The sequence below is a fragment of the Chenopodium album genome, chromosome 16 (assembly GCF_948465745.1).
Source record: "Chenopodium album chromosome 16, dcCheAlbu1.1, whole genome shotgun sequence".
NCBI lineage: Eukaryota > Viridiplantae > Streptophyta > Magnoliopsida > Caryophyllales > Amaranthaceae > Chenopodium > Chenopodium album.
The window spans coordinates 42,742,591-42,761,979 of NC_137849.1; the positions used below are offsets into that span (position 1 = coordinate 42,742,591).

Genomic DNA, 19,389 nt, shown 5'->3' on the forward strand with positions numbered 1-19,389 from the left:
TAAGTATTTAGTTAGTAGTGTTGAGTAGGTAATGTGTTATTCATATACAAACACAAATACCGAAACTTTTCCTTGGAACGGAGCAGCAATATCATGCCAGTGGAAGTGGCAGAATTAGAACTTTCAGAATATCTGAAATGCAGTGTCAGCTGAATGCAGCTGTCTCTATAAACATCTTGAACTGCAATCTTCATTGCTATTTCCTGTTCCTTTCCTACACGAGTGCTGCGATCAATTATCACACCAATGCTAACCGCGACATTCTTGTTTACTAAGCAGTTGTATCTTCCTTCATTGGTGCTACTTGTGTAGCTTGGCATCAGAAGCAGAACAACCACAAGTATGTATACAGCAGGAAGCATGATTTACTTAACTTACGAAAGTTTGAAGTTAAGCCGGTAAAGGAGCACCTGTTAGTTGATCAAGAGGAAGTTGCCTTGGCTAATTCGTGCTAAAATTTTCGGACATTGCATAAATCATACAGTATTACATTGATTACAATTATAAGGCATGTATAAGATAAGATTCGAAAGTATAAGATTGACTTATTCAAGCTATCCTACTGTAAGCCTTATTAAAGATCTCTCCTTGTTTGACTGACATTTTTTATATACAGTACAGGACAGTTGTTCATCAACAAATTTATGGAATCTATAAATAAAAAATTCACCAGATTGTTTGTGGAAAAAGCTACTCAATCTTACTTACGTAAGGACACTGATGAAATCATTTACAAATCGTTACTATTTTAGAATATGTCACTTTCTTCGGTCCAACTAAAATAGTATATGTGACTATTATTTTCAAATGTTTACCCGTGGATGAATTAGGTGGTATTATAAACCAAGTAAATCCCTTCAATGGTAATTGTTTATAATTATGTCTACAATTTCTTATTGATGCTAATATTAAGCTCAGCCCTACACAATTCCGGTCAATATAACTGAAAATTAAACTAGACGTGTAACGTGTTGATGTAACTGAAAACCAAACCACACATATTATAAGCTTTTCTCTAACTAATTAACCTGTCAACTTCTGTCACTGATTGAAATATCTTGATCTACAAGCTGCAAATAATAGCAAGTTAAATTTCGAAGTAATTATCCCTGCGATAACTTAAAACTACTTGCTTAATTATATATTGCTGAAAAAAACCTAACAGAGTTCTGACTCTTATTCCTTATATAGAAGATTGGAATCTTATTTATATATCATTTTCATGGTTAAATGGTCTTTATCTACAAGGATATACAATCGCGATGACAACACTTATGATGGAGAACTGAGATTTTTCAGCATTCTCTACAAAATAAAATTTATGCCGTCATTTGGAGGATTGATCAAGCAACATCTTAAGCTTAAAAAAGATCACTTGCTAGTCCATCTTGATCTTCCTAGTTGATATATCGTCCTCCCTTTAATGCACGGCAGTCAGGGCATGTTTGTTTCATCTTATTTTAACTTATTTCATAGAAATATATTCCAGATAGAAATAAGTTCAAACAAAAAAATAAAGTTTAGAAAAAAAATAAGTCCAGACTAAATAAGTTGTTTTATACATTGTAACAGCTTAAAATGTTTTGCATTTGCTTATGTAGTGGTATATGGCCTCAACCATGGCAATCTAAACCTGGTTCGGTGTCTCAACATCATTGACAACCATGAACATATTCTACTTCTTAAAATTGATTCCTTAACAACACTCAAAATTCGCAATTGCAGCTCTACTGAAGGAATTACAATGACTAGAAGTGCTACAGCTGCAACACCGCCAGAGATGCAGAACAGCCCGGAGAAAGGTTTAGGGCCTATAAATGTAGTGCTGTTGCTTATTGTTGATGTGGAGCACTTGCAACGAGTGAACATATCATGCTCCAAACCTTCTATTTCTCCCTTTTCTGTTGCCTTCAGAATAGCCTGTGAAATGTCTGCAGACAGTACAGAGCCCTTTCGAAATGCCTGAGATAATAAACAATGGACCAACATGGAAATAAGTTATGGCATTCGAGCTGCAAACTATGAAGAATTAAAACGACAAAATTAAATAAAATCATTTAAGCCACTCACAAAGCCAAAGCCACCAAAGTTGTAAGTTGGTCCTGCAAGAGTGTATCCCCTGCAGTACTTTGTCAGAAAAACTTTCGCGTGAAAGGTAACAAAGAAAGCAGCCTTGATCTCACCCCTTTCAAAAGCAGGAGGATAATCCTCAACAGCTCGAATTTGCTTAATGTTTTCTGGCTTAAACCGCAACACATGAACTAAGTATGTACATACAAAGGAGTTCCAATTACACCCAACAACTGCATTCTCCGCCCTCAGAGTGTCCACATCTTTCACAGATGGTAATAGTTGAGAGACTGTCATTAGGGAGGTAAGTGAAGCTTGGAAATATATCGTAAGCATCAATATTAGGAGATACCATGGTACAAGGACCATCTTAGATAAATTGCTCCTAGGTGATTCCTCTGCAAATTAAGGTAATGATATTCATTAATAAACAATGCAAATAATAAAAATGGTTACATATTGACGTATACTTCATTCTTTTCACCTGAAAAACCTTCATCAGAATTTATTAAACCTTATTAAACTTATTAAATAGTCTCTGATGAGGTGTGCTTACTTTGTGCAAAGAATAGTAAGGTGAAGGAAAACCAGAAAACTGCCCCAAGTTGCTGGGATACTGAACCATCAGCAAAGTCTGGATTTCTTCGACGTTCTACTAACCATACAACAAATCCTATGAAGAGGCCCATTGACAAGAAAAGAATCCACAATTTCTTTTCGAAGACCATTGCAAATATCCATATTTCCTTTGTATTATCTTCTTTGACTGTCACAACCATGTTCATTCCAGATTTCACAAAAGGTTGGGAGAAGTCAGCCCACCTGTATCTTTCGTCTAGTATTAGAAAATCACCAACTGCAGCATCAAAGACCTATACATACACAGTCCAACAAAAATTCAATTTTCACTGTTAAATTCTTATCAATCTCCTAATCCTCCAAGCTTCACATCAAAAATGCATATGACAGACAAGCTAGTAGCGCGGTAGTTGAAACAAAAAAAGTCAAGGACTACAGTTATATATGCACATCTTATAGGTTAGGTAACCTTAACAAGGACTCGAAATCAAGAAAGAAACAATAGACACTTGTGCATGCAAATAGATGAAGTATAAAAAAATTGATGCTTACCCTCTGATGGATTTGATGCACCAGATCATCATATCTGCCATAATATGGAACCAGCTTAAAAGGAAGATCATAAGGAAGGTACTTCAGAGAGGTATTGAATACGTCGATAACAAATCCTGTGATGGATGTCTTATTAGGTGCCTCAATGCTTACATTGACCAAATGAAAAGCACCAGAAGCAGGTACACCTATTATCAGCGGCTTTTCACTGGTAGCACCAATATTCCAACCACTCGGAACTTCCTGCAGACCGCCTGGCCAGTAAATAGGGCCTAATTCAACAAGCATGTCATGATTCTGGCTATACTTTTTGGCTTTCTTTAAACCAATTTGTGAAGATTGTTTCTTAAAAAATCCAAACTCATAGGACCAACAGGCTAACTCCCTGTAGCTTTTCCTAACTACATTGATAATTTGGAAGGTCGGCATATCTTTTAGCTCGCCGTTTCTAAAGCTGACATTCCCACTCAAACCTTCAAAGTTACTCAACAAGAGGTTGGGAAAGAACTCTGTAGAGTTAGACTTTATTGCTGCATTTTTACTTTTAGTAATCGCGTGTATCATGTCATATGCCCTCAAAGCAAACAAAGTTGGATTTGGATTTCCTTGATCAAAAGGAAATTTAGCAATATAACTCTGCTTGAATTTGACCACAAACTCTTTGTAGGATTTACTGCTGTCAAAAATATTCGTTTTATATCCAAGTACTCCTTGCATAGAAGCAATGACTGATGGTTCAACAGAATCAAGTAAACTCGCAATCTCATCTGATATTATCCAAACAAACCCTTTTTCTACCATCCCCATCTCATTCGCCTTTTGGAAAAGACGCGTGGCTAGTTCAAGGGAGGAATGCAGAAGTACAAAGACACGGTTACCCCCTCTTTTGAGGGTGTAAAGCTCTTTTTCAATGACTACATCAGGTTCTGACAAGGTACTTACAGAAGGGAAGGCTATATGCTGCTCTACGATTGCATCAACCGACCTTAGTGAATCAGATAGAACAGCAAAATGTGAAGAATCCAAGGGGAAAAGACTGCTTCTTTCATATAAAACTGTCACTCTTCTCCATCGAAAATAACCAACTATAGCAGAAAGGCACTGCATATGAACAGAGAAATTATGCGACATTTGGAGCAAATTAGATGGCAGTGGCACTAAGGGTGGAGGCATTGCAGTAGGATTTAAGAGAAAAATAGGAACTCCCAATAAATTCTTATACATTTCTGACAAGAATACAGCTTCTGTTAACGAAAACGCTCCGATTAAGACTTCAACTTTCTTACTTTGCATAAGCTTGGATGCTGCAGGCACAGACAGACATATTAACATACTTATTTTCATTGCATAAAAACATATAAATAAAAACTGTTTACTTTTTAAAAGAGGGGATGTATTGTTACCAATGTTAGTGGCATGCACCGAGCCATCAGAAAAATCTCGAACATGCAGAGTAACAGGACTGCAGCTGTTTCTGTAAATATCGCGAACTGCAATCTTCATAGCTATTTTCTGCTCCTTTCCCACACGAGTATTGCCATCGATAACTACACCAATGCTGGTGACAGCATTTCTGTGCATTGAACAATTGTGTCGTCTTAGACTAGCACCGCCTTTCATACTTGGCATCAGCAGCAACACTACTAATATGTAGAATACAGAAGACATAGTTATGTAAGAATGTAACCTTTAAAAAGTTTTTTTTATTAAATCAGTGATCAAATTAAATTCCTAGACTAATCATATATATGTACTGCATCTTAACATCTAAAAAATCTGTTAAGGGAATTTTAAGTGAAATTATAATAACAAAAACTTTGACTTTGACTTATTCAGACATCCTTAATTAATCCCAATGTTGAAGTTCCAATATTTCTGATTTGATTTTATCATTCCCCTGCAAGAAGTAAAACACTTGTTATGGTACTGCATGTGCCATGCAACCATGTACAGCAGTTTCTACTTCTTAGTAAAAACTTACTTGGATGTAGACTAAGCTAAACAGCAGTGTCTATATTACGCTGCTTATAAATTAGAAATCTTGACTATTCTTTCATTTACCAAACCTTCCAAGTATATGTAGTAATCTATGTTACTCATGTTCAACTGTCATACCAATATCAAGTCTTTGACTTTGAGACACAACACATGAGGTGGCGGGGTGGTGGTCCTTTTGGGGAAATGAAAAGTCGGAGTAAGCCCTATTCATTTGACCTTACAAAAATAATGTACAGTAAAATTAAATTCACTTCAGTAAAAATCAATAACACATTAAAGAAGAAATATCATAAAGAATCTATAAAAAAAATAAATAAATAAATCAGTTCAGCAAATATAATTTCAGTTCAAAAAAAAAAAAAAAAAAAAAAAAAAATCAGTCTAGCAAAAATAAGGTGAAGTGAATAGAGCCTAACATAGGTAGCGACTTATTAGAGCAGTTAATAATAAATTATGTCATCCTAAACGAAATTCATTAATTCAAACCAGTATGCTGAACTTGTGACTGGGAAATGACTCAACTTATGCAAATTCTACAATTGATCAACATATTCATATAAAAAAATCAAAATAAGGAAACACTCAATAGATAATGAGAGGTTTATCTTACTGGCTAGTTACTAATTGCATAATGTCATAGAATAATCATCTCACTCATGTAATTATAATAACAAGTCAATATGTGTAAATAATTGTATTATTATGCATAGTAATCAACTTATAATAATCTGAACTTGTTGACTGAGTTATTTTTTTACATAAATTAAGTACTTGTAATTTTATAAAATTTAGTCTAAGTAGTCTGATCTTAAACTTTTGGGGCCCTTAGAAGAATGTCAAGAACCACACAAGATTTTGCTCTTGTCACCAATTATCAACATCCAAAGCGATGAAATTCATTGGTATTTTTTAGTCCAATCTGCCTATTGTATGCATTTCTTCTAAAGGAACTCATAGTTGATCTCGAGGTTCAACATAATATTTCAGTTGCAAATTTTAAGAGGAGTGGTACCATTCCTTGCGAAAATTCCCTAGCTACGGAGTATAGATAAGCAGTGGGAGAAAAATCAAACCACATATAAGTTCCACAAGGTTCCATACTTAAACCAATTAGGCAATTACCGTATATATAATGTAGCTCATCAAACTTATATGTTAGTCATTCTCTCTCTTATAACAGTCTTAATTCACGTCTGTATTATTATACCTTTAGCAGTGAACACGATAGTAGGGGTACATATTAACTTTCGTGTAATTAAGGGGCTTATGGTAGTCGAGATCAACAAAAATATCAGTACATCCCCATCATCAACCTATAAGTCCTCTTTTTCCTACAGAAAAGTCAAGTCCTTTTTCTTTCCCTACAAGTATAATTTCGAAGAATTTTGAATATTGCCAATGACACAAGGACCACCAGCAAATAAACAAAAAAAAAGGGACCATTTCTTTAGTTAAAAACACTAGCATTGTCAAATGTCAATCTCCCAAAAAATACTTCATTTCGTATTAATTAATTTTGAAATTTGATGAAACTTCAAGAAAAATTCATACGATTAATTACATTTACACAAGTACGTACATTGTACACATTAGCAACATGACTATTATAAGTTTGAACTTGAATTAGGAGAAGCTACCTTGTAATTGTGCTAGGAAATTAAGACACTATATACAATAATAATTAATATATGTAAGTAAATATTACCATGTTAAGACTATGATAGGAAAATAGAGGAAATTTGACTTTGTCTTATTCAAACTTCAATTATTTTTTTATTTTTTGTTTTGACAAGAACTTCATTTATAGTATATAGTAATGTACTCGATGTGCCATAATTAAGTTATTTTATTTTTCTTATACTTTCCCTCTTTGTTTTGCATTACAAGGATTTTCGTGGTATGGTCATTGTAACATATGTAAAGACATTGAGAGCATCATTTCTACATAGTGAAGAGTTGGTTTATAAAAGAGGATCATGCATGAATTGTCACTAACCGTGCAATTAACCAAGCAATAAAGTGATAGAGTTATGAGAGAAAGTTTAAAGAGTATAAGAGAAAGCTTAATTACATTAATGTGATTCTATGAATATATATAATACACGAATAAACAATAATAGAATACGAGTGGATACATCTGAGTATTTGATAGACTAGGTACATAAGCTAAGAGTTAGGGATATTTTTTACTATGAACCTAAATGAGCAAATCAAGGGTTTACATAAACTATAAATAGTAAATAATAATGATGATATAATTATCCTTTACATTAAGCAAGTAGATTTCCTTTAGCATTGTAGCTCCCTAAGAAGGTATTCAAAAAAAATCATACATTGGAACAATTCTAATACTATACGATCCCACATAACTATAGGTTTTTCTTATGTTTAATTCACCCATATTGGTTAAAGCTAGTGAAGCGTGTCGAAATCATTAATTCATTATCACCCCCTACATGCACAAAATGGTAACACAATCATACAAAGTGTTTGATAAGCACTAGTGCAGTGTGCTTTTCTAAGCACAAGCAGCATAACAACCAAGTGACAGTAACTAGAGAACAGTCATCATCAAGTATGCCAAGAATCTTGTCCGATATCAATTGTCACATAAATCAAGATCAATTAGTTTGCAAACACACATCAATCAATTAATTTAAGCATTAAATTGCTAAAATTGTGTAGCCGTTGGGAATTTTTGAAGTTTCTTGTAAATCAATCAATAACTTAAAGCCCTCTCCATTAACATTTAACATTACCTCTCCACCAATTTTGATCTTTGTTGTGACTTGTGATTATATAGAGTTTCAACTCAATGTTTTGGTGGGCCCCAAACCTAGAGTTGATCACCACTGGCCTGACCTATTGGCTCCATCTTGTCCTAAAACTCGGCCTCAACTAGCCCGACAACCCGACTTGAACCTAACCAACCTAGTTTTAGCAATTGTCTGTATTGATATTTTTGGGCCTTTTGTGGTTGTTTGCTTGCCTCTTAGGCCCATGACAACAAAGGTTATAGCCTTTATGTAAGCTTAATTTTTGCCTAACAAGGCCCGATCCTAGTGTGTCTAACTTAACCCGTAAAATTATGTTACAACACTATTCTATCTCAAATTTAAAATGAAAAAAATACAAGTTTATCTCTTTATTAAACAAGATATATTTATTAAGTGGCAAAATTATAAATAAATTAATAACTTTTTATTAAAAATGGGCCCGTAATTGTTGATTTATTTACAAATATGCTATATTAACTATATAATACTGTTGATTTATTTACAAATTTGTCACTTGAGATAAAACTAGGGCTTTCTCATTTAAAATACTATAAAAATTAAACATTTATTAGATTTAATAACATGTTGCCCATCCCTTCATTTATTTATTTTAACCAAATCCACCAGATATGACATTAATTTGATCCATAGTTTAAATGAACTCGGCTTCAATTGCCACAATCCTTAACCAAAGAAACTCAATGATTATATTTTTAAGATGTATTTTATCATTTACAATGCTAGTTATGGATCATGTTGTCTACGCAACATAATAAGATTTTAGACCATTACCCAACAAGCAAAATAATCATATTATGTGGACTACACACATAGAATAGAAAGTCAGACACAACACAACACACGATAAGCGGTCCACATACCAGTCCGCTTATTTTTATAAATCCCAAAAAAGCCAAATAAGAACAGAGGCGCGTGGGGCAATGCCTCCCATGTAGTATATAGTTTATCCATCACAACATAAAATATAATCTTATAATTAATCAACATAATTAAACCTCTAAATTATACTCAAATAAAAATTAAGCCAAATAAAAATTAAAAAAAAAAAGCTCCAATAAGAAGGAAAAAACAACACTTGATTACACAAGCTTTGGGTTTGGCCCCCCTTCTCTTGATTCGGTTCTCGATGTTAACCCCATTTTTCGTGAATTTTACAAACACCCACCAGAACTCACACAACACACTCTCTCTTTACATTCTCTCTCCTCTCTTTCTCTCTCTTCTTTCTCTCTCTTCATCACCTTCTTCCTTTCCACTAACAATGTCTAACACCCCTAAACTCTAAAGGGTCTTCTTTATATTTTTTAATCCTTTTTTTTCTGTATATTTTTTTTATTAATTTTACGGCATGGAAGCGAATCTTAAAGGTGAAATTTTTTTGGTGTTTTTACGCTTTTTTTTTCATCTTATGTTTTTTTGGGTTAATTTTGATGATCTGGCTGTGGTTTTCGTCGCTTTATTATGTTTTTTGACAATGTATGTTAATTGATGATGAAATAATTCTGGGTTTGTTGATTTTTGCGCCTTTTTTTGTGGGCGTTTTTTTTTTTTTTTTTTTGGGGGGGGAATGAATGTGTTGTTTGTGTTTTGTGGGGTTTATTTGCTGTTTATGTTTGTTAAATGCATGTAAATGGTGTTTAATGGGTGTTGGTTCTTTGGGATTATTGTAATTGTATGTTTTCTAAACTTTCATTAGATAGAAATAGAAATAGAATGCACAATGTTGACTGTTACAAAAAAAAAAATATTTGATAGCGTAAAATGTTGATGTGAGAGAAGGAAAAGGGTGTTTAAGGTGATATATGTGAGTTTTTTTTTTTCTTTTTTTTTTTTTTTTTTTTTTTTTTTAGTAGATAAAGGATGATGGAAGAAAGGGTGTGTTACTATTGATTTGTCATGCTTTGTTGTTTGATTGTTGCTGTATTATGTAGCTTTGTATGGTAATAGAATTTCTTGTCGATTTTTGGGAACTGTTGATCTTTAATCATGAATTGGAGCGCGCTTATTCGAGATGAATGATTCTATGGTGTAAAAGTGCCTCAATTATGCATGTACTTTTTAGAGAAAAGATAGAATATGGTGTAATTGGGTGAGAAAGGCAAAGATGGCTCCCATGATATAGACAGTTTTGTCCTGTGAAGTTTGAAATTATTTGTAAGTTGTTGGCTGATTTCATTTGGACGAGCTCTTATTAAGCTAGCTAATGGCCTGGATTTGATGCAGAATGAAAGGAAAAAAAATTCAAGCTTAACAAAAAATGTAGTGAATAGTTTATGAAGTAATAGGTTATTATCAGGATGAAGGGAGATTTTTAGTTCTGGCATTTGTTTAGGCATGTAGTTGAAGTTTTTAAAACAAGTTCCTTGGGAAAATTGCTCTGTCTAAGTTGTGCTCGAAATTTTGAGAGTACTACAAGCTTTACTATATATATGTGCATATCCGTTCTTCATTGGCAGTATTTATGAAGCCGCCATGTCAGTGAATTTGACTTGTACTCCACAATGTGCTCTAAAATTTGCTCACTTTCTAATCATGGTGTCACTCTTTCACCACCCTCAAGGTCTCAAAGCCTTTTTCTTAGATTATGTTCCATTTAGGAAACAAATGATATAGGTAAACTGGAAGGGCGGTCAGTCAACGATTATGCTTTCATCAGTCATGTAGTGAATGATTACATACTTCAAATGTCTTATCTGGTCAAATATCAGTGTATAATATCATTATATAGTATAATTAATATGCTTGCAGTCTAGGACTACATTTTTAGTGTTTTTCTGGATTTGATTGGTCAAGACTCAACGTAAATTTTGCAGCTCAAGTGGTACTGTGCTACTAGGTATCCAAAAGTTGTCAATATTCTTAAAAACACATATGAATCACTTCCATTAGGAGAATACTGATATTGTGAAACTAGCTTTGCTGGAAGCATCCATGGCAGATTGGAAGCAATTTGTACTTGAACTATGTATGCCCAAATTAGTTGAGTAAATTTGCATGAGAACCTGATTGCTAATCCTCGGTTAAGCATACCATATTTGGAACTTTAGGAGGGGTTCCTGTTTACTGCCCGTTTTAGAGAGGGTTTTGTACTTTTGTGGTGGGGTGAGGGGGGATGCTGAATATGTTGGTCTTGTGGGATTGTTTGATATGTTGAGCATTCACCACTTTACTCTCTCTGAACAGGTTTAGTCCTTGACCCTGCAAAATGTGGTGGTCTTCCTTTGGAAGAAAAGAGGGAGCTAGTTCGTGAAATTGCTCAGTGTTCAGAAGACGCACCAGAGATTCTTAGTTCTTTTAGCCGCAAAGAGCTTTTGGAAATTATCTGTGCTGAAATGGGTAAAGAAAGAAAATATAGTGGGTTTACCAAACTTAGAATGATACAGCACCTTCTAAATTTAATGTCTAAAAACATGAAGAGGAAAAATACTGATAATGATCTTGATTTATCTCTGGCCAAAAGTCCTAATGGAGCTAAGAAGCAGAGAAAAAATGAAAGCCCTGCACAACTACCCACCAACCAGGAATGTGTGCAAGGTGTAGGTTTAAACAAGAGTGAAGTAAAAACCTTATTATGTGAAAATCTAGCCTGCAGAGCTACTCTTAGTCAAAATGACGGTTTCTGTAAGAGGTGTTCTTGTTGTGTCTGTCATCACTATGATGATAATAAGGATCCAAGTCTTTGGTTGACCTGTGACTCTGATCCACCTAATGAGGGTGGTTCGTGCGGGATGTCTTGTCATATAAAATGTGCACTGAAGCATGAAAGAAGTGGCATACTGAAGAATTGTAAGCGTGGAAAAGTTGACGGGAGATTCTATTGTGTTTCTTGCGGAAAAATCAATGACCTTATGAGGTAAGAGCCCACTGAAAATTCCACTATAATGTACAGGTTTCAGGTGCTTTTGGATCTTGAAGTTGGAATTACACCAAGATGCAAGATTATGCAAGCATAACATAGGAAAGTAAAGATTAACAAATTTTGTCCTATATAAATTCCATTCATCTAGCTTGGTGATCTTATTTAGCATTTGCAAACACTTCTTATTATATGGCTTGTATGTGGTGGCAAAATTTTTTTTGTTTCTTCTCTATTCTATTGATCTGTACAACAGCTAATGTTAAGATATTTATTACTGTAAAGATCTTTATGCCTTCATGTGTGCAATAGTATGTAGCATGAAACCTCCCTTCATGTTCTTGATTATGGACCTGTTGTTTCTGCCGGTATCCATGCATATTTATCTTTTTTATTTCATTGAGGCATCCAAAATGACATGTTTCTATACTATAGTATGGAGTATTTTCTACTTCTTCTGATTTATGCTGCTTGCTGTAAGATGTAGTGGCATGCCACATTATGTGAACAGATGCTACTAGGTGGTAAAATAAATGTTCATTAAGCATTACACATTTAGGAATAAGGTAACTAGTACATTCTCAGTATTTACCTGGAGAACATGAAACACTTTACAGCTTTTTAATTCTGCATCACTTACAGAATTTATATTCTGCACACAGCAATGTTACTAGTTATTGATAAAGTTATGTTGATGGTTTTTGTTTGTGTTAAATGTCAATGACATCCAGTACATGGAGAAAGCAGCTGTTGGTTGTCAAGGAGGCTAGACGTGTTGATGTGCTATGTTTGCGAATCTCCTTGTGTCACAAGATCCTTGATGGAACTGAGCGATATAAGGATCTACATAAGCATGTAGATACTGCTGCAAAGAAACTTAAGAAGGAACTTGGGCCTCTTGATCGTGTATGTGAAAAAATGGGCCGAGGAATAGTTAACAGGCTTGCTTGTGGGGCTGAGGTTCAGAAGCTATGTGCCTCTGCTTTGGATGCTTTTGATGCCTTGTCTAACCAACCATATAAAACCGCTGTGAATCAAAAGAACACTCTGAGTAAGTCCTAAAAGGAAATTTTTTGTTAAATGTTTTTCATATTTTGTCCTAGATAGAAATATGTTTAAGAACTTTGTGTTATTTTTACAAGCAAATGTTTGTGTAAAACCACTATAACCATAGTCTCACCCCCAAAACAAAAAACAAAAAAAAAAAAAAAAAAAAAAGAAAAAAGAAAAAAGAAAAAGGTGAGCTAAACTTTTCACTTCATAAAACTAGTCACAGCAGTATTTCAAAAAAATAAAAAACTTCATGCACAAAATAGTATGTCACAAAGCTCTTTCAGTATATAAAATATATAATAAAAATCACCTAGACTTGACTTCTTTTTTACTGAAATGATTTTAAGTGCTTAAGATTGAGTGATTCAATGGAACCCTGTAGAGTTTACTGTTACCAAGTGAAAGCACATTGTCAGTTTTCATATATACATTCTCTTCATCCTTGACCTTTTTATGTATCTAATATGGTTTTATAGCTAATCCATCTTGTTTCATACAGCATGTCAAATAAGCTTTGAAGAATCTTTCCCAACATCAGTAGTCATTGTATTGGACTATGATAATAGACTTCTTGAAGGGTTTTTGGGATGTCGGATATGGCATCGAAAGTCTAACTTGAAGGATTACCCAGAAAAGCCCTCCTGTATTGTTCTTAGGCCGGAGAAGAAATTCAAGATTTGTGACCTTCAACCATGCACAGAATATGTATGTAGGGTTTCTCTGTTCAGTTGCACAGGTGTTTTTGGGACTTGGGAAGCAAAATGGGTAACTCCTCAATCAATTGGAACATGTGCTCTAGTTTCCGATGAACATGATGGAATAATTGATGAGACCCCAAGAAATTTTTTCCAACCCTTTTCTGAATGCAACAATGCCAACAAATCAGCTACAGTTGATCATACTGCAAAGCTTCGATCCCTAACTGACATCAATGCCACTCATATAGTGAACTTAGGATCAATCCCCACCACACCATCGAAAGTAGACACAAGGCAAGATTTAGTTGGCGCGAGCACCAAGATGCTTGAAGCATTGAATAGAAACTATGAATTCTGTGTTAGGGTGATCAAGAGTTTGGAGCAAGATGGTCACTTGAGCATAGATTTCAGGGTGAAATTTCTCACTTGGTATAGCTTGAAAGCCACAGTGCAGGAGAGAAGAGTTGTCAGCGCATTTGTGGATACTATGTTAGATGACCCGCCGTGCTTGGCTGAGCAACTAGTTGATGCCTTTGCTGATATAATTTGCAGCGAAAAATCCATTTCCACAGCATACATTCAGCCTTAAATTACAATCCTTTTTACTCTATTCTATTCAATCAGAAAGAAAGGGAAAAAAAAAAAGATTTAACTTATTTTAGGGTCTTTTAGGCAGGAAGATTGCTTTGTTAGTGTTTTGCTTTTGTCTAGAATCTAGATTGGCATTGATATTGGTATATGAGCAGAGATTTTACATTCTGTTTTTCAGCAAAAGGCTTGTTAGCATCAAGTGGATATGATGAATACTCTAAATAGTGTATAGTTTGGAGGAATGCATTATTCTTTTTTTCAGGCTTTTCCACTGTCAATGTATTTGGTGCCCTGTTTTGAACTTTTCTTATGCACTTTATTTGAAATAAGTACATCACCTTTGTCCTATTGTCCATAACAAGTACATCAATATAATTCCCCCCCCCACACCCCAAAAAAAAAAAAAAAAAAAAAAAAATCATTACAAATATACTACTCCCTTCGTCCCATAATATAGTTCTTGTTTGTGTTTTTTCACGGTATTTAAGAAATAGAACGAAAAAATGGATAAAATACATTAATAAAAGTGAAAAGTACAATCAAAAGTTAGAGAGAGAAAGTGGAAAAAAGTTAAAGACACGTGTAAAATTCAAGGGTATATTAAGAAGTACAATGAATAAAGTTAAAAAAGTGAGGGTATAATAATCTTTACATACTATTCAAAAATAGAAACATGAACAATATTTTGGTCTCCAAAATAAGAAATCAGGAACTATATTATGGGACGGAGGGAGTACTTTTTCTGTTTCTGAAAATTCGACTTATTTACTAATAACACGGTCAAAATAAAATCATATTGACATTATTTTACAATTTATACGTAGTATTAAATATCTATCAAAATAAAATAGCATGTAGGCTTGTTGAATTTATCTAAATATATAATTTTAGCTTTTAAATTTTACTCCTTACGTTTTATAATGTTAGTCCAATATGGAATCAATCACATAAAATAAAAAAAGAAGAACAATTGAATCTAACATTAATGTGCAAAATAATTCATAATTAGTTCACCTTATTTAATTTTTTTGATTTTGTTTTAGGAAAGCATAATTCATAATTGTATAATTCAAGGATAGAGATTTCCTTACTTAGAGTCATGTCATCAATCTACAACTAATTAATTCCAAAAAAAAATTTAGTTATAAATAAAACACATTCAATATGGGTAGATCTTTTTGAAACGCCCAAAATAGTATATGGGATTAATATTATGAAATGGAGGGAGTAATATTTTCAAGCACATTGGAGACATCAGACATAGCACAAGTCAAGTGAGTCAAACTTTCATATATAGAGAGATGCCAAAAGTTGCGACGGTTGGTGGCTATTGTATTGGTGACAATTTGAGATTGGTGTAGTGGTCTAGTACTCTAGTGTACTTATTATCGCCATTGTAGACAGCCCCAGCTTACAATGGCTGAAGCAAGCACAACAGATTAAAGAATTTGGAGAGCAACTAGAAGTCTAGAACAAAAAGAAGCTACAGGGGTCACTTGGGACTATTATAATCAATTTTTTCTATAAAAAATAGTCACGCTAAAAATAAATTAATTAATTAACGGCAAATTTGGAGCACAAGCTTAAAGATGCATCTTAGATCAGTGGAAACTAGAGAACTAAAAAAAGTACACATCTTTATCATTCAACTCATTTACTCATCAATGAGATCAGAACCATCATTGATAATTAACCGTTGCCAGCATTCTTCCAAAAACTTTGAATGGTTAATGCATTAGATTTTCGTACATTGCTTATGCTAATTGTTACTGTATATTAAAAAAAATAATAATAAATAAATAAATAAATAAATAAATAATAATAATAATAATAATAATAATTGTTACTGTATGTTGTTCGGGATACCTTTGTTGATGTTTGCTATCGTTCTGGGATTTCAGCTAGAAAAGAGGTTGACATTGGGTTGGCTGGAGGGAACGACGAGGCCCTCAGACCTGCGGATGTGTTACTTTATTCATGGGATCGTGGTCGCGATGTCTGTGTTGATTTGACAGGGTCTTCTCCTTTGACACAGTCAGGGCTATCTGACTTTATTCTTGGGCGGGTTGTGGCTGATACTGCTCATCGGAAGCGGGTTAAGTATGAAGCTCGATGTCAGGCGATTGGATATGGTTTCATTCCCTTCTCCTTTTCTTCGCTTGGGGAATTAGAGAAGGAGGCTATTGCGTTACTGAAGCGGATTCAGAGGTTCTCGACGACGCAAGACATTGAGGCTCGTACTACAACTCATATCTTCACTAGGGTAGGATTTGCTATAGCTAGAGGAGTGGGGGCCCAGATTGTATCTCGGCTTCCCACTAATTTATTGTAGGTTGTATGACTTTTGTTTTTGAGATATAATAATAATAATAATAATAATAATAATAATAATAATAATAATAATAATAATTAAAAATAAAATAAAATAAAATAAAAAGAAAATTGCCTAATTTACTGAAAATTACAGTACGAGTACAATTTATCAAATCATAACCAGTAGGAGGAGCCAAACTCAACCCCCAAGACACCCCTGTAATTGAAAAAATAAAAAGCATTATAATATAGTGGCTGCTGCTTCTTCACCAGCTTCATCAAAAGATTCAGCTAAGTACTCTGCAAGGCTCTCACTCTTTTTTGAGTAGGATGCATCAAAAGAATTCAAAACCCGAGGTTTTTTTGCACTAGGAGTTTTTTGAAATGTAGGAGTTTTCTGAAAATACCCTCGGTTGTTAGCGAAACTTTTAACATCATTCTCCTTCTCCCCTCGCCAAATAACAGGCGTTAATGATGCCCAAGGGTCCTCCACCATGGACTTATTGTAGAAAGACCGTGCTTGACCATAATCGTAGCTTCTTCCCCTTCCTCTTCCACCAGAATATCCTGAACTAGGGCTCATCCTACTGCCATCCCATCGACCCCTCCCTCTTCCTACGTTAGGGCTAGGACCACCTCCACGTCCAGGACCAGGGCTGGGAGGCCAGGGATTATTGCTGGACCAGTGACCTCTTCCTTGTGGAGGAGATCTGAAGTTAGGGCTACCTGCACATTCAATATTCATAGCCAACAATGAATAAAAATCATTCCTGGGAACAAATACAAGCAACCTTACACTTCATCAATGACCACCAAGTACCTTGATACGGAGGATAAGGGCTACCTCCACATGTACTGGGAGGACCAGGACTAGGATTATTATTAAACCAGTGACCCCTTACAGGTGCAGCACTGAAGTTTGGACTACCTGCACATTCAATCTAGCTATAAGGGAGCTTGAAAATTCTTCCACTGCATAAATCAAATCTTTCAAAGAAATAGAAAGTGTATCCTAGACTTTAAGGGGTACCTTGGTGCATAGGGTATGGGCTCCTAATCCCCATCGGACTTGAAGTCGGACCAGGTCTGCCAGGGTTATAATAAGGATCTCCACCTTGATACATACCCGGATGAGGTGCAACATTATGTTGGAATTGAGGGGCACCAGGATACATTTGAGGATTCATTGGTCCTGTTAATTCCGCGTTAAAAAAACAAGAAATCATTTTCATGCGAAAGATAACAATTTAACAGAACGGTTAGCTTAATAGCTTAATTGGAAGCAAAACAACAATTTGACGGGGTTAAATGTCTCAGCAGATCCAAGCTCACCTATTTATCAGTGAAGACAATACTTTGACGGGATTAACTAGTGCATTATCAATGCAAAAGAAACTATGTACTCCCTAAGGATTTCGATGTCCAAATTACGACCTTTCCGCAAAGAACAACCTTTCTTATCCAGCTAACTAACCCATGATATTTTCCCTTGATAAGCTACCCCCAACGGACCAATAATTTTTTACTGCCTTCACTTAAATCAGAAAAGCAGAAGACAATCACTTAGCTTGCAACTTAGGAGGTCGAAGAAAGCATACACAGACCACCACAGTATCTAAATAAACAAGACCATCTAAAAATAATTCGGGCCAAAGAGTATACGACAGAGGCCTTTAGACGCATATTCGCAATGCATCACTATTAAAGAAGCACCCTAATTCAAGACGAATGCGAAAGATAATTGAACAATAACAAGCTGCACCTAATCATACAGCTAATCAGTAATCACTTCTTAAACCATCACTGTGATTTAGCAATAGATTATTATCCCTTCTTTTTGCAAGAAGAGATAGTATTGAATTATTAGTTTATTACATCAATACAAAATATAGCAACCCAATAATAGTAACTAGTAAGATCAAATTATAACCATCATTCATAGTTTCATACCCACCCAAATTCCCAATTTCATCAACAACATCAAAAATCAGTAACATTAAACAAACAACAAACTTACCAACAAATATACACCAATTTGATATAAAACCCATAATTATACATAATCAAGTACAATTTCTAACCTTTCCCAGTTTCCCACATCCCTAATCCCCAATTTCATCAAATCCCAAGTAACCCATTTTTAAAAATCAAAAATTTAATCAAAAAAAGATAAAAATTTTACCTTGAAGAGAGGGTGAAACATGAGGTCTAGGAGTGAAAGGCCGCCGTTTGTCGGTGGAGTAAGCGGCCATTGGATCGGTGTAATAATCAAATCGCGGCGGAGGAGTAGCAGCTGCTGCGGCGGCGTCGGAATCTTCGTTATTGAGCAATGGTGCTGGTAAAATTGAATTTAGGGTTTGTTGAGGGAAAGATGATGGAACAGCATCAGTTGTTGCTTCCAATCGCATTGCTCTTAGTCTTTCTCTTCTCTTCTCTGATTCCTCCATCTTCAAGGAAGATGATGAAGATTTTTGGGGAAATTTTTAGGGATTTTTAGGGAAATTTTGGGGGGTTTTGAGTTTGGTTGATAAGAAGCTTAATTGATTGAGAAATTGGGGGTTTACGTCTTTACGAGTTCAATTAGGAATGGGAGAGCCGGAGAGGGAAAGTAGATTTTACAACCTTTTTTTTTTTTTTAACAATAGATTTTACAATTGCTGTACAAAAATCCGTATATTTTTTTTAAAAAAACAAATTAATTTATTAATAAAAAGTCTTATAGCATCTATAAATAAAATTTTAATTAGCAAATATAAATTATTTGAGTAAAAATCAGCAAATACAAATGAAAAATTTGACGATAAATTACTTGTACGTGTTGAAAAGAATATAAATGGTTTGAAGTTCACGTGCATGCTAAATATAATATTGTAAAACTTTA

At 34.5% G+C, this 19,389-nt stretch overlaps 4 protein-coding genes across 4 annotated transcripts in view; 1 reads left to right on the forward strand and 3 right to left on the reverse strand.

The window, feature by feature from the left end:
• Window positions 1–19,389, reverse strand: part of LOC145586580 (NADPH--cytochrome P450 reductase-like) — a 184,763-nt gene that overhangs the window by 38,866 nt on the left and 126,508 nt on the right. The gene's annotated exons all lie outside the window — the stretch shown is intronic.
• On the reverse strand, window positions 1,594–4,869 carry LOC145585409 (glutamate receptor 2.9-like). Its single transcript, XM_081642110.1, has 5 exons — window positions 4,605–4,869; window positions 3,202–4,505; window positions 2,627–2,942; window positions 2,071–2,468; window positions 1,594–1,962 (listed from the first exon to the last, which is right to left on the reverse strand). Exons 1-5 carry the CDS (start codon window positions 4,867–4,869, stop codon window positions 1,594–1,596), a joined length of 2,652 nt encoding a protein of 883 aa, XP_081498236.1.
• On the forward strand, window positions 9,124–14,529 carry LOC145585410 (VIN3-like protein 2). The gene is made up of 4 exons (XM_081642111.1): window positions 9,124–9,364; window positions 11,181–11,850; window positions 12,585–12,904; window positions 13,406–14,529. The coding sequence occupies exons 1-4, from the start codon at window positions 9,346–9,348 to the stop codon at window positions 14,191–14,193; spliced, it is 1,797 nt and encodes a 598-aa protein (XP_081498237.1). The 5' UTR covers window positions 9,124–9,345; the 3' UTR covers window positions 14,194–14,529.
• On the reverse strand, window positions 16,605–19,059 carry LOC145585411 (protein SICKLE-like). The gene is made up of 4 exons (XM_081642112.1): window positions 18,691–19,059; window positions 17,539–17,700; window positions 17,329–17,436; window positions 16,605–17,234 (listed from the first exon to the last, which is right to left on the reverse strand). The coding sequence occupies exons 1-4, from the start codon at window positions 18,953–18,955 to the stop codon at window positions 16,750–16,752; spliced, it is 1,020 nt and encodes a 339-aa protein (XP_081498238.1). The 5' UTR covers window positions 18,956–19,059; the 3' UTR covers window positions 16,605–16,749.

Excerpts from the sequence above, each read along its gene's own strand:
- LOC145585411 (XM_081642112.1), bottom strand. The coding sequence starts at position 18,955 with ATGGAGGAATCAGAGAAGAGAAGAGAAAGACTAAGAGCAATGCGATTG. Across the intron at positions 17,701-18,690 it reads TGTTTCACCCTCTCTTCAAG|GACCAATGAATCCTCAAATG; the intron begins GTAAAATTTTTA and ends CGGAATTAACAG. Across the intron at positions 17,235-17,328 it reads CCCTTATCCTCCGTATCAAG|GTAGCCCTAACTTCAGATCT; the intron begins GTACTTGGTGGT and ends TTGAATGTGCAG.
- LOC145585410 (XM_081642111.1), top strand. Across the intron at positions 11,851-12,584 it reads AAAATCAATGACCTTATGAG|TACATGGAGAAAGCAGCTGT; the intron begins GTAAGAGCCCAC and ends AATGACATCCAG. Across the intron at positions 12,905-13,405 it reads GAATCAAAAGAACACTCTGA|CATGTCAAATAAGCTTTGAA; the intron begins GTAAGTCCTAAA and ends TGTTTCATACAG.
- LOC145585409 (XM_081642110.1), bottom strand. The coding sequence starts at position 4,869 with ATGTCTTCTGTATTCTACATATTAGTAGTGTTGCTGCTGATGCCAAGT. Across the intron at positions 4,506-4,604 it reads GGTGCATGCCACTAACATTG|CATCCAAGCTTATGCAAAGT; the intron begins GTAACAATACAT and ends CTGTGCCTGCAG. Across the intron at positions 2,469-2,626 it reads CTTACTATTCTTTGCACAAA|AGGAATCACCTAGGAGCAAT; the intron begins GTAAGCACACCT and ends CTTAATTTGCAG.